Here is a 16,699-nt window from a genome sequence, read left to right as displayed (position 1 = left end):
GTATTTCTGTCGCGGTCCGTAGGAGTGCTCCCGTTTTCTGAGATAATCGCGGCTAGAAAACTCGCCGATCCTGTTCACTCGCCCAGCGAAACTCGACGGCGAATCGCCGAGCGATCGTTGCTCTTTTATCGATAACGCGTGAGCGGATTATCGGATGTGCGCGTAATCGACTCGCGGTTACTCCGAATTAGCTTAAGCGATAAAATAATTAACGGGATCGCGGGAGAGAAATTATCGATGCTCGCGGTTATCGATATACGTCCGGAACGCTATTTGAGATTCGATCGCAATTTCCGTGAATCGTGCACAAATCGATCAGCTGCAGCAGCGATTGCTCGATCGACTACTAGATTTTATACGTGGCTACCAATTGGAACCGTTAAATCGGCAAGATAAGAAATCTTCCTTGCGTGATTACAGAACTCAGATAGGTATAATTCAAAGATAACAAATAGGTAAACAAGATCTTTTGCAATAACACGGTACGCTGAATAAAACGTCGATATGAATATATCCGCGTCCTTTAAGTAGCTTCTTACCTTCGTACGAGACGTGGCGAAAATCCTCGGTAGCACGAACGATAGCGGCGAGGATCTGCAACGTCATCGTGTACACGGTCCACCGCTCCATCTTGGTCACGTGCGGTCCCCGCTTCTGCAACGCAAAACATCGTTTTTTTTATTCTGACGCGTCTGATCCTTTTACGGATCGTGTGGGAGTGGGCCGGAATCGATTATCAGGCTTCTAATTGGGACGCGAGGCATCTCGGGTAGCACTCACTACCGGGGTCGAGAAAGCCTGACTAATGGTATTGGGAAAAGAACGAAATAGTCGGAGAAATAGCTGGGAAGAAAGATAGAGAGTGAGAGAGTGTGAGAGATAGAGCGGTAGGCTCTCTCTTCGTCCATTTCCTTGACATTTACATGTCCGTGCCGTTAGGCCACGTCCAACGAGACGGCCTTGGACGTTTTCTACGTGCGAGCGGGCACGCTGCAATTAATTGCGCGGAGATAAACCGCACGGTTATCGATGGCAAGATTAAGATCGATTTGGCCATCTCTGAGTAATCCACGGACGATGCGATTCCACCAACGACCGTTCCGTTTCAACGACTCTCGGCAGCGTGGTTAGTCGCCTACTCATGTGTATCACATAATGTCCACCAATTAAGTCGGCTCATCTAGTCGGTCCGGAAAAAGCTTCGAGATCATTTTCACTGTCTTATTAGCCGTTAATGAATCGTATCGCGGTGATTAAATCCGTGAGTCGCGCACGGCGATTAAGTTGCGGCGTACTGTGATTTAAGTATAACTGGTTCGATGAGTTAATAAAGTCGTATTAATTTCAGAAACTATGTTAACCACATAAGAAAAAAGTAGGAACTATGTTAAATGTGATAATTATATATGAGAAAGTTGCGCGAGAATTTTTAATTGTAGTACAAAACGTACAAACATATGTTTCGCGGTAGATTTACTCAACGTTAGCTTTTTTTTTCTTTCTCTCTCTCTCTCTCTCTTTCTTCTTACATTTGTGAGTGAAAGATAATAGCAGTAAGATTTCTTAATTAGAATTTTTTCTTCTTATTGCAATTCTTTTCTTTTATCATTCTGTTGAGAATTGTTTCTTTCAACGGCGTATCTAAGCAAAAGAAGGTTAATCGACGACACAAGCGTCGTAACGAAGACGAAGAGTGTAAGCCTAGCACAAATCCAATTATCGTTCGGCTAAAAGGATGGCCAAGTTAGTGCGCCAGTCGTAGAATCGGCTTCTTACGACGCAGTATCGTTACGTCGAATAATTACCGGATCGCCTTGAGATCGGACAAAAATCGCGACCGGATCGGACACGCTGGCTGGGATCCCCCCAGAGAAGCTTTATATCTCATGCAGTGCTACCGTCCTTCTCGATGGACGGTAATTAATTATGCGACCCGGAGCACTCTCGAATCAACAACGACGCTTCTGTCCTGATGTCAATTAACGTCCACCTTTGTTACTCGTTCCAGTCCGTCCACAAAAAACTGTCGTGACTATCTGACGAACGAACATGTACTCGATCAAATATTACAAAGGCACGCTTTCTTTGTGCACAAAAGAGCACCGTAAAAAAAACAACGGAATAGTATCAGTGGATAAAACATTATATCATCAAGTCACCGAATTAGAACTGTATCCGTTTATATTATTTTGACAAATTAGAACTGTAACCATTTATATTATTTTGACAAATGTATAGTACAAATAGAAATAAAAGCCAACATTTTTTTTAATAAAATTATTTTCTGACCATCCTGCTTGTCACAATAAAAACATGGCCCAGCAGATCTATATGGAAAATAAACCGCAATAAATTGCCGCGGAACTATACATTATAGAAAAAAAATTATTAACTCTGAAATTTCAAAGGTGATTCTATTCGCTCCGTTCCGCGACGATGATCCCGTAAAAACGGTCTCGGATTATATGATAATTCGGTCGATCTCTTCCTTTTACGCTTATTTTACAACGGTCAGCCGCGATTATCGCATCCCAATTCGTTCCAGGCCTGGCGGCGACGAGGAAAAAAAAAGGTGGCAGACGGAGTATCCGTACGTGTGCATTCACACCCCGGCAGCGATCGGAACGACCTTAATGCAGTAATGCACGCGAGGCTCCCGAGGAATGCAGATGCGCGTACGCGCGCCGCATCTCCCGCGAGATGATTTATTCGTCTTGGCGTCGTGAGGCAGGAGAATACTGTATGGCGAAATCGCTATGTTGTACGTCACGCATCGATATTCATAAATGTCATAGCTGGACCGCGTAATTCTGACAGATTGACCTTACGTCTCACATATTGTGTCGTTATACTCGCTCGATCGTCGACTTTAGAGTTTAGAGGATTAAATATAGAAGCAAAGCCGCTTACACAGCAGCAACGGAATTTTAGAAAAACTCGCATTTAAAAAAAAAAGGAAGGAAAAATGCCTTATCTTTATTTATTTAAGTATCACCAGCTTTTACTACCAACGCTATCTCTAATAAAATATTTATACCGAGCGATATTGATAGATAGTCATATAGGGATTATATATTTGTATTCGCGATAACGAATCAGTTTAGAGTGATTGAACGATTTCTCTCTCACACACACACACACACACACACACACACACGTCGAAGACACAGATTTAGCGGTTCTCGCAAATCGAATAAACGTTCAATCGTTGCAGACGACGACAACGGTCGCGTAAGTTTATACGTTATCAAAAGTGCATCTGTGGATTTATGTATATGCACATCATCAATGATGAATGGGTCAACGAAATATCTAAAGGGGACGTCATTATTATCGAAGAGCGTCTAAATGGCGAAGAAGAAATATCTATCTAATTAACCTGATAAATGCATGTAATATGTGTACATGCGGTAATTTGTTAGGCTGTGTACTGTGTACTCAGCGTTTCAGATGTTAATGTCAAGTGGAAAGCATGCTCTCCTGAATTCGTCTATCATGTGAAGCTCGCGAATCGATACAAACTACAAAGTAAAACTGCACACGTCTATTTATGTATACATTTATGATCATATGTATGTCCATGTCATGGAATGTAATTGTTTCTCTCTCATCTTTCCTGAGAAAAGAATAATATATTTTCTGTGAGAAAAAGCAAATTTATTCGTTGAGAATGAATTAATAATTTTGCTCCTTATTCTTTTATCCTTCAATACATGTTAAGTTAAATTTTATTTTATTTCATCTATACAATTTTAAGATAAATTTGAGTATTGACAATTTAAATGAAATATTATTAAGAATATTTTGTATTATAAATCGTTAGATATTCTATATTGGAAGCTCCAGAAAGTTGATTTCTGATCTCCATTATACCACATACGAGATTCGCGATTTTTTACTAAATATTGCTACAGAGTTTCAAAATTTCATCATTATTTCGGATTTCTATATCTATGCAATAAACATCGTTACTTATTCCCAGAACTTGACCGCGCGTTAACCCGCCAAAGAACGAAGTTGATTAGAGCAATCACTATATTCTTTGTCTGGTAATCTAATCGCGACTTCATTTCACTATCGCCTCGCAATAATCATTCCTCTATCGTCTGTTTGCAAACTCACGTGTCGATGTTTATGAATTCTCAACTATCCTCCGTATTCTCCGTATCTTACGACACGACGAGCTCGAGCTTAAACTCATCCGTTATTTCGCTCGCATCCGCGGCCTCTATCGCGCTCGGATCTCGGGTTCGAGTAGCAAAATACACGTATCTATCCGTCCGCGTTTCTATTCGCCTATCTAAGAAATGTGCAACGTTACTTTGCTCATCGCGGGCCGTGTAGCAACGCGGGACATTTATGACTGCGCCATTAGTCTTTATACTCGGCGTCTTGCGACGCGCTGATGGAGATCTATAGCTATTTTGTGCTCGGATTCGCGTCCCGCTCGACTGCGCCTATCTATCCGCGGCGACCTATTTATATATGTGTGTATATCCCGGAAAGAGAGACATAGAGGAAGAGAGAAAGAAACTGTATATCCTATCGGCTTATTTTATTCCGATGCGAAGTAAGGACGCGTCTCACTCCGCGTTTACCACGAGGTAAGCTCGTAAAACTTTAGCTCGTGAGTCGCGCGCGTGTGGACCACACAGAGCGATACAACGCGATCCGAAAGTCAGGATGTACACAAGAGGTAACACAATGGGCGATCGATATAAACCATTCGATGGAATGGAGCGTGTAAAGGAGTTAGAAATAGGTATCACTTCCCGTGCCGCTCGCCAGCGATGCATTGTTCACCATTTTACACACATTTTACCTTGCATCCGAATTTGGCGGATGTCTGACAAAAACGTTTTGTTCTTTACTAACTTTTAAATCACTTTTCGCTAGAATATCTGTTTTAATGAATTTTACAAAAGCACTAGATATATTTTCTTTATACGCCTTTGATTTCGATCGGCAAATTTATCAAACTGTTTAAAGTCGCTTTTATCATTGTAAAACAGAGTCTGTCGCGTTCTTCACTGTATGTATTCACTGTAGGTATTCTCCTTTATAAAGAGTAGATACAATATATCACAACCCATAGATCGTTCAGTCATATGCCCTCCCAGGTAGATAACGGCGTAATCATTTATGTAAATTGTGAAGTGATACTTTCGCATATACAATATTTTAAGGATTAACGATTGTCTTCATAAAAGACCGGTCTCCGTGAGAGACCGTAACATATTTTGGCATGCCAAGCAGCATGGATATACCGAATCGATATTCGGGCAAGAACCGGTATATCGCAGCGTGATATGACTGTTGACTAAATCGATATTACGCTCGCATATTACGCAATGAAAAGAGCGCCACGCCGCGGTGTATGTTCGTATATTGAAAGATAATATTGCCTAATAATACATTCGTGATCGCGCGCGCGTCGAAATAATTCATCGTGACTGTTCGACCGTAATTATTTCCCATTCAAGCAACCGTCACATTTGTTCAAACAAACGTCCTCATTTACTCGGACGAGATCAGTAGAGAGTGCGGTTGGTCATGGACACCCTGTGTACGGTGATCCAGGTGTATGAATGCGGTAGACGTGGACACAGGCGCTGCTCATGTCGTGAACCACACGAGACAGACGGCACCAGACGATGGCGAACGGTAGACCGGGCAAGGTCGACGACCTCGCCTACGACTTGGTATAGTAGCCAGCAGTTGCTCCTTTACGCCAGGATCGAGACTCCGGGACTCTGACCAACTGTGACGTTGCAAATACGATCGCGATAGTGTCGCGAATGATCGATTTATCCTCACCGTTTTCCCTCCTTGCACCATGCACCGTGCTTGGCGCCACGATATAAGAATGCATGTATCCGAGTGCGGAAAAAGTATGTTTAACACACATAACGGGAAAGACTCTAAGTTAGGAAACATAGAATCGGCCGTTGCATCGATAACGTCGTTGTTCTAATGTCAGTAAATTAAGTTGCAATTTATTGAACAATAAATTCATTCGGATTCGATACAGAAAAGTTGCAGAGATTTAGAGAATAGCAATAAATGCGATAATTTTGAATTACACTTGTTTAAATTAAAAAAAACTGTGACAAAATTTAAAGAAAATTGATTTTCAGCCAGCAAGAGAATCCGATCTCGTAAGTTTTCTCGATAGCTCCGGGATACGTTGTGTAACAAATGGAGAAACGACATAATCATAAAAAATGCAACTACACGACACGCTAGCGCGCCTCTCTCATTCTTTCACTGCATTTCTTTTGTCTTTCGACGTTCGTCATCATGACAGCTTGCTTTCTCGTCTATGAATAGATAGCGGCATAAAAGAGGACATGAGACAAGCGGACCCACGTGGTTAAAGCGACAGTATATACACGTGTGTACCTACCTATTCTGAGTGCAATGCGTGAGAGAGGAGGCTTTTCGATACCTTCTATGTTTATTTACACGTAGACGTATCAACGGATCCATCAACAGCTCCAAATCGATACTCGATAATTCATTAACGGTTTCTCGGGACAAGTGGAATATTTAATGATAATAAACGCGCAACTATTTTGCGCGTCTTCATCACTTTGGAAGATGTACGAAAGTTAAAAATTTCAATTTTATATCAAATTTATAGTGTCACTTCTCCTTAAACTAAATTATTTTAACTAAGCTGGATAATAACTAAAATTTATCTGCCTGAGAAACCGCTTAAAAGAACTATTTTACGCTTTGCATATTAAATATTATTAAATACTTTTTTTCAAAAATTTTATGTGAAGAAAGTTGTAATTAAATATTTCTTGTAAAATTAATTGTAAAATAATTAAATTTGAGTCACGCAAACTATTTGTTGTACAATTATGTTGTAATATTTGTTGTAAAACTAATTATAAAATAATAAATTTGAGTTACGCATATTAAAAAATAAATCAAAATATAATTTAAGATTATATATCTTTGTGATCTTCAAGTATAATGCGATCCTAAAGTACAAATAAAATGTTTTAATATGGATGTCTGTGCCTGACAAGGAAAAGAGGGAATCGACTCGCTTTTTCGCAAGACGAAGGGAGTCGATGAAATTCCGTGTTTTTCTTGTATATCCTTCCTTCCTATACGTAAGATATTCCGGACGACGTCGCGGTGGTCCCCGTAGGGTAAACCTTTTAAAAGACGTGCAATAATACACGAGCGCTACAGTGGTCCCGAAACTTTTAAAGGGACGCGCAACCGCCCCTTCGAATATTAATATCTCGTGCATTTCGTATCCACTCTTGTCAAAGGCATTATCTATACAAGAGCCTTTTGATTAAAGACTTATCTCTCTGTTCCGTTACAGGCGATTGGTTTCATCTTATCGCTTTCATGCTTAAGAATATGCTTTACTAAAATTATGATAAAAATAATATAAGGAAAAATTGTGAAGCAAAAGATTTCTTATACAGAAATTTTAATATTTTTATTCATGTGTTAATGTATTTTTACCGCATTTGTTGTTTTTATTCTCTATTATATGTAACATATATTTTATTAAAATAAATTTCTTTGTGATCATTGTGGAAATATTTATTTTATATATGTATAGTCCTTTTCGTGATGTATTCCACGATTCGCGCGCAATATCAGGTTCCGCTTTATAAAATGTAGCCAAATCCGGGTCTATATTTATCACGGTTGATCCTAGCTTTGCCTGATCTCGCATTCAATCCAGAAGGTATCGTTCGGTTTGAGTACCCGGATATCAATAACTCAAGTGCCCCGGACTTGTAACGCGTCTGTTGACCTAAAAAATGAAGAGCGTCGTCGACGAGAACCTCCAGAATCTAATGCCGCTTCCTCGCGGAGATCTGTTCTGCTTCTCTCGATTGAGAGTACTTCGTGCCTGCTACTTCAAGATTCGCGTGGTGTGATTTCCACATAATGACGTAAGGTAATATATAACATCTGACATAAATAGACCAAACATAGCGCAAACTTTAATATCCAGCATTTGCGGACTCGTACGTATGCGTGTATGTTTGCGCATCTCTAACGACAGGATAAATTCAAGAGGATAAATCAGCCTGGGACAAGTCTCCGAAGACGGATATTAACGATTAGAAAAATACAAAAATCTCTTGATCCGGCCGCGGGAATTAGCTTAGATAAAAAATGCAACGGTTACGTCGTGTATAAATGCGGTTACCCGTTAGACCCCTGAGGTTCACGTAAGCAGCATTATCATTTATCTCTAATTTGCTTCGACCAGTCTCTACGAGCGACGTCTGTCAATGACGCGGAAATCACAATTATACGGCATGCCAATTACGGCCGACGGAAGGCAATCGATCTGACAATCAGATTAATTAGCGAAACGGAAAAATATACGCGATAAAATTCAACCTTGCGCCAAGTTCCGACTTTAGAGGGAGGGGGGAGAGAGAGAGAGAGAGAGAGAGAGAGAGAGAGAGAGAGAGAGAGAGAGAGAGAGAGAGAGAAATCGCAAATGCAGCCATACCGCGCAATGCGAAACGTATTAAATGCATGGACCATTGAGCCGAGTGTCGACAGAGACGAAAGCTCGCAATCGTTCATAAGGGTCGTCGACAGTCGATCTCGCGGCGCGGAGTGTTAAGTGCGATTGCGTTAATGACGTGTGCGCGCGCGTTAACGAACGCGTTTTTTTTCTCGCGGCGTCCGTTTGCACCGCCGGTTTTCCAAGTCGACGGCCGGTTTGCTCTTTCTCAAGAGAGGAGGCAACAGAGGAGGCGAGAGAGTTCGGCTCTCTCGAACGAATTCCTCTCCGCGTGACAGCCGCGACATAATAATTACACTGTTCAACGTCGAGAGGATCCGTCGTTAGAGACGCTCGTAATTCTTGCTCCCGTGGCAGACAATTTGGCGGTCGGACCGCATTAACGCTATACCAATACCATCACGCGTGCCCGTTTCATCGAGGTGGAGATTACGAACTTCCCGTCGCCTGTATTAATTTGCAGACTGCACTAATTGATGACCACGATATTGGTGCGCGCGACGTTCCGGATGCTTCAATCTTAATTTTAATGAAATTCTTTGCCCAATTCAGGGACGAGTTCTCCTTTAATGAAAATATTAATTCTTGATCGATTACAGAAATTATAGAGTTTCACGGAGGTTACGTTTCTTCAGTCCGCTGTAATATAAGATGCGGTAACCGAGCAACGGTCGATCGCGCCGCGATTATGTGGGTGTCCGGTGTCGCGCGTCTCGTGGTGTGGGCACACACATAGCACCGGCACGAAACGCTTTATCGTAATATACTCGAGAAGTGCTTTCGCAACGAGTGAGGAACGACGGGGAAGGATAAAGCGACGATCTCTCGAGGCGGTGGGTGGCACTGTCCGCGACGCCGCGAAACCAGCCGGTTTTCGCAACGAAGAAAAAATTCCCGCGCGCGGAAAGTCGCGCGTGCGGTATATGCGCGTCTTCGGCGGATAAGGCTGCTGTCTTTCAGAAGCAGGCTCCGACGACGAAAAAACACTGGCAGCGTATACGCGAGAGGAATAGAGAAAAGGATGGGGGAGGGGGGGAAGAGAAGAAAGAGGTGTACAGGTTCTGAAGTTCTGAGAAAGGATGAGCGAGTGGTGGGGCCAGGTTACACGCGAGACACACGCGAACGCTCGCCCACGCGTCCGCGAATTACGAAGAGGTAGGATATAATACCGTGCCGATAGTTCACGCAAATCGCGCCGAGATTACCGGGGAAAGAAAGGTGAAAGACAGATGCGGGGATCTCGCGATACTAACTTTTCACTTGGGGAGATAATTCCGCGTGTATTTACGTGACGGGAAATGAATCATAAAACAAAACAAAAATTCGCCGTGGCGAATTAAGATTTCTAAATGATTGTAGCGACTTTACGATACGCAGCTTAAAAGGATAATCCGTTCGAAGTGCCGCCACTTTCACTCGCTGCGAAATCAATCTGTCAAAACGCGAACGCGCATTAATGTCAAAACTGCACGAATCGCAAATTCATCGTGCGGCATTACGATTTAACGTTGCGCATGCTGCTCGTTATGGATCCGAGTATCAACGAGCAGAAAATTACTACAAAGAGAATAAATCACCGGCATTGCGATATATAATAAATTGTTGGCAAGAAAAGAGGATTTTCAAGTGGTGGTTGCTTTAATTCGTGCCGAGGAGACGAATGAAAATTAGTCGTTCATTTACAAGACGGAAAAAAAGACGTGCGAGTGATGGAAGGATCAATGAATGAAAGCAATTAATATGAACTGGTAGTAGCTTTCTCGTGACGACCGGAAGTCGTTATGAGGACGAGCGGAGGATATCTCGTAACACGTGACCGGAAAGAAATCCGTTAGCGTCACCGAGATTAGGTCCAGTGCTTGGTACTATAGTTGATTATTCTTTGAAGGTCGAAGATTTCAGATAAAAATTAACACAAGAAGATAAAATAAAATCAAGTTGATTCTTTATCAGTAAAATTTCTGATATTTTCTTTTAAACTAAGTAAACAAATTCCAAAAAGAAAATAGTTTTTATTAAACATACATACATAATCAAGTTAAATAAATGTTCATTGTAAGAAATGATTTTTCAACGATATTCATATAAGTACTGTAAATTAATTGCGTTTCGCTGTGTGATGTCTGAATGCGTGTATGTGACGGTCACACAACGAGCGTTACGTTTAATATCCCAGGGAAACTGGCTTTTAAAAGGAAATACAAGCAGTTTCATAGTTACGCGTGAACACGGACGCAAGCGTGAACAATCCGCCGTGACCGTTACTTGGGCACGATCGAGCTTAGAACTTAGAAAGGATGGAAACAAGACGACAACGGGGTTCGTACGGTATTAAAAGGGCTCTTCGTACCATGCTTATTACGTAATCGAATGAACGCCGAGATAAGGGTGAAAATTATCCGCCGTCTTTTCTCGGATCGCATGCACGCGCGACTGGCGAGAGAAATCTGAGACGCCGTTGACTTTATCGGAATTATTTTTCATATAGGGCGTCGTACACCAGACCGATCTTTTATTCCACGATAAAAGCACTTGGACGCACGGATCCAACATATAACACTATCATAAATAATCCAAAAATTACTCTACAAATTACGGATAAAAAAATTTAATCTCGTACAGTTCGATGACGCTGCATTTAATCATGCTCTTATCGAATATTCCATTACGTCAAAACAGAATCCATGAATATCATCTGAAGTAAACGGAAGATTAATTACAGTAAAAGCTCCATACGCGCCAGAGGCGCAAAAAAGCTGAGCAAAATGAGTCGCTGGACGAGTTGGTATATACATTGCGTATTACGACCACCAGCCAGCGCGTTAACCGCCGAACAAAGGGCCGACTATAAACCGGGCACGGCTGTAAACCAGGCTTGCCAAGCAGAACGCGCCAAATTCGCGTCTGAAATAACACACAGAGAAAAAGAAGAAAGTAAGTAAGTGCACGCGCCGTTATGGCAAAAGCATAGCGAAAAAGACAACTTTAGATTAACGAAATGGTCAATTTCCGCACGAAAACCTTCTGTTTTATTCTTCTTCTTTTTTTGTCTTTTAAATTTTCGTTCCAATGTTCACTGGAAGGAAGCGTCTTAAGGTGGTCCTTTCGTGAGAACAAGTATTAGATAAGTACCTAAATTTTTGATATATGTTAAATATACAGTAATAAGGGACACGTGTACGAAAAATCAAGTGAGGTTACCGACACTTTACAAGAAATAAGTCATTCTAAATGTGCGTTCGTGGAGCGTGCCATTGTTATTCTTTACATCTAATGAACGAGAAAGATAGAATGATGCAAATCGCCACGGCCGAAGTTTTCAACGAATAATACATGTGTGTGTGTGTGTGTGTGTACTTAGCGATCAGATAAATACATTATTCATGTCTTAAAATGTTCCCTGAAGTTTCCGGATTTCGTACGTACCTTGAAAATAAGGGCTTGCCGAATGTTTTGCTCTGATATATGAGGTTAAATAAGTAGTGGATCCACGCGCATATTGCTTTACTCGTACTGTCATGCCTGACCTAACCTAAATCGAGTCCAACCGCACTACTATTGTGATATTTTTTTAATTAGTAAATAATTAAATACGCTTAAATCGTGCGTGTAAAATCATGTTATATTATTATAATTATTGGGATGTTCTGTGTAATGTTTGTCACTAATGTTTGTTTTCAATTACCTCATGACGGACTGTTACTTGACTAGCTGAGTCCGCGAAAGGACCACCTTAAACAAAAAAGTTAAGATACGCAAAAGCTATGTTTTAATTTAATTAAAGTAATAAGCAAAAACTCGCGTTCTATTACAATGCCGCGGTTCTATTAGCGTATCTGATTATGTTTTTCTTAACGGACGTCTGTCTAGAATTCCGATTGGAAGATAGCGTTGAAATGAGCCTGATTGTAAAATTTAATCGTCAACTTTTCAAAGTCGGATGATAAATAGAAATGGCGTGTCGTTAATTCACCGAGCAATTCGTCATTAATCAGTAGCTATACTGATGCTAGATGACAAGCCGGGAAAAAGAACGAAAGCACGGCGACGTTTTCTCATCGCAGCTTTCGAAAACGTAGATATAATGATACGCTCGCAGGCCGCGGCGAGCGGATGATTAATCGCGCTCGCTGTATCGTCGGCTTCGATCTACGCACGCAGCACGATGTGCATACACACGCATAATTAGGTAAACCGATAATTGGCAACAAGGCCAAGGAGGGCAAGCGACCTTGATCGCGCGCGAAGGTTTCACCCGTTCGGCCGTGCGATTTCTTCGCCGCTTTATTCGCGGGCCCGAATTGTTAACCCTACACCCCATGGGCATAATATTTTGACTGGGCCCCGTAGGCGTGTAAGATTGTGTCAGGCTGTAATCACGCGCTCGATTAATTTCAGCGTCGACGCGAGAAAGGCGATGGAACCGCGCGAATTTGCGACTACGTGTGCCAAATGTACGCATAACGTGACCAGTACGTTCGACTGAGTAAATAAAACTTTTCTTTACAAGACTAATAAACTTTCCAAACATGCAATAATATATTCTGAATTTTAACATGTCAAAATAATATATTTTACGGCATAAATAAAAACTATTATTTTTCGACTGCATTATTTTTTTAACATAGAACATGGTTTTTCCTGACGTAAAATTAAAAATATTAAAGTATTATAAAATATAAAAAACTGTCAAGTATGAGAAAGAAAAAGAGAAAGAGAGAAAATGAGAGATGTTTTTTTTTCTTTTTCTCTTATACTCTGAACACATGATTAAATGTACCCTATAATCGACTTAACTCTAGATAAGGGGAAGATATAATCATAAAAATGGAAGACGAATGTTGTATCGATTGAAACTCGAATTGAAGATACGAATTGTAATGTCTAAGGAGGGATTTATACTTCGAACAAGTTCACGCGTCGGTGCTCGTCACCACTTTCGAGGAGGGCAAAATTTATTTTTGGCATATCGCGCAAAGGTACCTATAAATATCAGGGGAGGCGACGACGTCGTTGGCGTATCCCTGAGATCACCTTTTTGCTTGCATCTTTTTGCGCGAACCCTCATTCCAAGTATCCTGAAAACGTATTTATTTTTTCGACTCTATACAAGAGAATTGCAACGTGTCAAGATGTCACACGGCGATACCAATTTTCTCGTTTTTTCAATTCTTTCATTTTTTTAACACACTTAACTAGAAGAAATTCATCATTCAGTTAAGAAGCTTTTCTTTTCTTTTAAATGAAATGCGCGTCTAGACATGCAAAGATATTCATCTGCCATTTTTGCTAAAAAATGCCTAAACATTTTTTTACGTTTAAAATAAAAAAATATTGAAACATGAATATTCTTTATATAAAATATAAAATATCGAATAAAATTCTACGATCACAAATTAACGACATGTTTTAAATAATTAATGTACCTATATAAAGAGTTCAACAGGTTTCAGATTAAAAAGATTAAAAGATAAAAAGATAAAAAGATTATCAAAATAATGTAAAAGAATCATGATTTTATTCACTATTGTAACAGTTTATGTTCTGTTCCAGTACTGTTTTTCCAGACACCTATTCATCAAGATTAGAATATCAAAGATATAGAGATATGGAATGATATAAATATCATGGTCCAATATTATCGAAATGTCGTAAACATTCCCAACGGCACATTTTCAGAGAAAAATGTTATGGCCTTTTTTACCGCTATATGAAAAAAGATGTAATAAATTTTTAAATTAACAAATAAAAAAATTGATTTTAGTTTTAATTATCCCTGCTCCATTCTTATCAAACACATACGTAGACCTTGTTCTTACATTTCTGACCTATATATTGTGTCTTGCTTTAACTTTTTTGCAAATGTATTTATTGCATTATCAGTCGCAGAACCGTATTATATGCATAAATTTATGAGCGTTCGAAGTATATTGTATGAAGTATGAGCTTGGGTCCGTGGGTTCTCTAAGCCGAAATGGCTGTCCGGATCAGCCATCTCTGCAAGAAACCGTAGTAAAAATCCATCTGTGCGCTATAGCGTTCTCTTTGAGAGTAGAGATACGGTTTACGATTTCCGCGTCTCCAACGGTATGCCGGTGTATAGTGCTTTATCGTCCGTTTCCTTTGTCGTCCGTTTCTCCCTGTCCACCTTCGGCCGCATTCGATTCACGCAGATAGATCGGCATCGAACGACGCGGACGCATCGGCGAATAAATTTATCCATTCAGTTGTCCCGTCGGACTAACTCTCGACTTACTTCTCTCCCGTCTTCGACATAAAGTCGTCGCGATCTTCGAACGCTCTCGCAGTTACAGCTCGCTATGCGGAATGAAACCTGCAGCTAGACATATACGATACGCGTCACGCGTAGAACGGCATAGGCTGCGCATAGCGTCATAAATCTTTACGATTGTGTGTGTCGGGCCGGCCGTTTCTTTATATTTAAGTTACCTCCGTCGAGAGATGTCCACTCTTAAATCTCTCGCGTAAGTCTCTCGGTATCCCGCCGGCCGGTTCTCCACCCGCGGATAAGCCGACAGATAATCAATCCTTTGCTGCCGCGCAGCTGATTAAACTTCACTGGAAACTTTGCCGCACGTTATATTGAACACACCTGACGACGGCGGCATGTAATTGATTCACGATCGCGACCGCACGGTATTAGCCGTGACGTAAGTTATAGGGGAGGTATACAAACCAATCTTGCGTACCCTTGGGAGGACGACGATGTCCGATGGACTTCGGATAATTCGCGAATCGCTATTAAGAACCTGTTTATATTGTCGCGGCTACCTTTTTTTACGGTTATGATTTGTACCGCCTGTTACAATCGAGTGTAACGTATGTTACACAACATCATAACATATATTTAAACCGATATTTTACAGATCTCGAATTGAAATCTGTATTACATGTCTGAAGGGTTATTAATCGTAATGTAGCAATTTCACCAAAATATAATTGACAAATATAAGAAATAAATAACTAGTTTATTATCTTCTTAAATAAATTGAATTTTTTGCTATCAAATTATATATATGTTGTACGCTAACCCAAGCTGGCTAATATCCAATCTAATAGTTTTGCTCCATCGCAAAAATAGCGATGGAACGTTACGTTTCTCGTACATTTTTAACACGACTTCCCGCTTGTTCCAAGCTCCGCCCGCGTGTACATTTTAATAAATAGATTCCTCCGTCCCCCTTCTGGTACTGTCCTCGCGGGGTGTGGCAGTCGCGGTTGCGCCCGGCTCGGCGAACGCTTCGTTTGCGTTAACTTCGACGCGATTTATCTTACCCACGGCGAGTAGGCTGGAAATACGGGGAGAGAGCCGCGTCGCGTCGTGCGGTGTGCGTGCGCCGTACACGTGCACGCGCTGGAGCGTGTGCGGGGAGAAGTTTTATGGGAGCGGGTCGCCAAACATGGTAACATGCCCGCGACTCACCTCTTGCAGAGGCAGAGTCTCCCTTCGGCTTCGGCTCGTTCCTGAAAGAAACGCGCGCGTATCTGTACGCGCCACAGACCGGGGAGACGACATCGATGAAGCTTCCGCGGTTGTTAAAACGCATTCTACTTATGCGGTAGCACACAACAGTAGTATATGAATTCCCTGGTATGGATTCTCAATCTCTCTTCCTTGACAATGCGAATTCATTAAAATAATGATTAGTCGCATGCATTAAGTGTACAATAAATGAATGTATTAAACTATTAATATAACTGAACTTAAATAAACTGTTCATGTACGTTAAGACACACGTTTATTATTAACGCTCAATTTCAACGTGTCTACTTGCTTAATATTGTAACTGCGCAAGTGTTTTTTTTTTTTTTTTGACACGATGAGTGATTAGATGCTCGCGTGATGTTAAAATTGAATAAAGATGTTCAAGTTTTTTCGGCAGGATTAGGCATGTCAGAAAAGTTTCGGAAGGTAGCCGGGAAACCTTTGTGGTATGCAGAGAATGTTCGTAATTTGTCCCGAGTAAACAAGGGCGAAGGAGGACTCGTTCCGAACTTTAGCTCTCTGCGGAGAAAAACCTTTTTCGCGGGAGAGCACAGCGCGCGAGAAAATAGCGAACTGATAAATCACCTACGTTCGGTGGCAATTTATGGATGCCTCGCGGAATGGAGGTGAAAATTACAGTCGGAGAAGAAAGGGGAGAGCTAAAGGAG

At 41.1% G+C, this 16,699-nt stretch overlaps 1 protein-coding gene across 3 annotated transcripts in view; it reads right to left on the bottom strand.

The window, feature by feature from the left end:
* Positions 1-16,699, bottom strand: part of Sema5c (Semaphorin 5c) — a 100,034-nt gene that overhangs the window by 53,673 nt on the left and 29,662 nt on the right. For all 3 annotated transcript variants that reach the window (XM_077403122.1, XM_077403121.1, XM_077403120.1), the window contains one exon: positions 540-654. In XM_077403122.1, coding sequence (XP_077259248.1) covers positions 540-630 — 91 coding nt within the window. In that variant the 5' untranslated portion in view covers positions 631-654. The remainder of the gene's footprint in view (positions 1-539; positions 655-16,699) is intronic.

The sequence above is a fragment of the Temnothorax americanus genome, unplaced genomic scaffold, assembly GCF_048541705.1.
Source record: "Temnothorax americanus isolate GAGA-0224 unplaced genomic scaffold, ASM4854170v1 Scaffold17, whole genome shotgun sequence".
NCBI lineage: Eukaryota > Metazoa > Arthropoda > Insecta > Hymenoptera > Formicidae > Temnothorax > Temnothorax americanus.
Note: the sequence above shows the minus strand (reverse complement) of the source record. Positions and strands in the feature narration are given on the sequence as shown.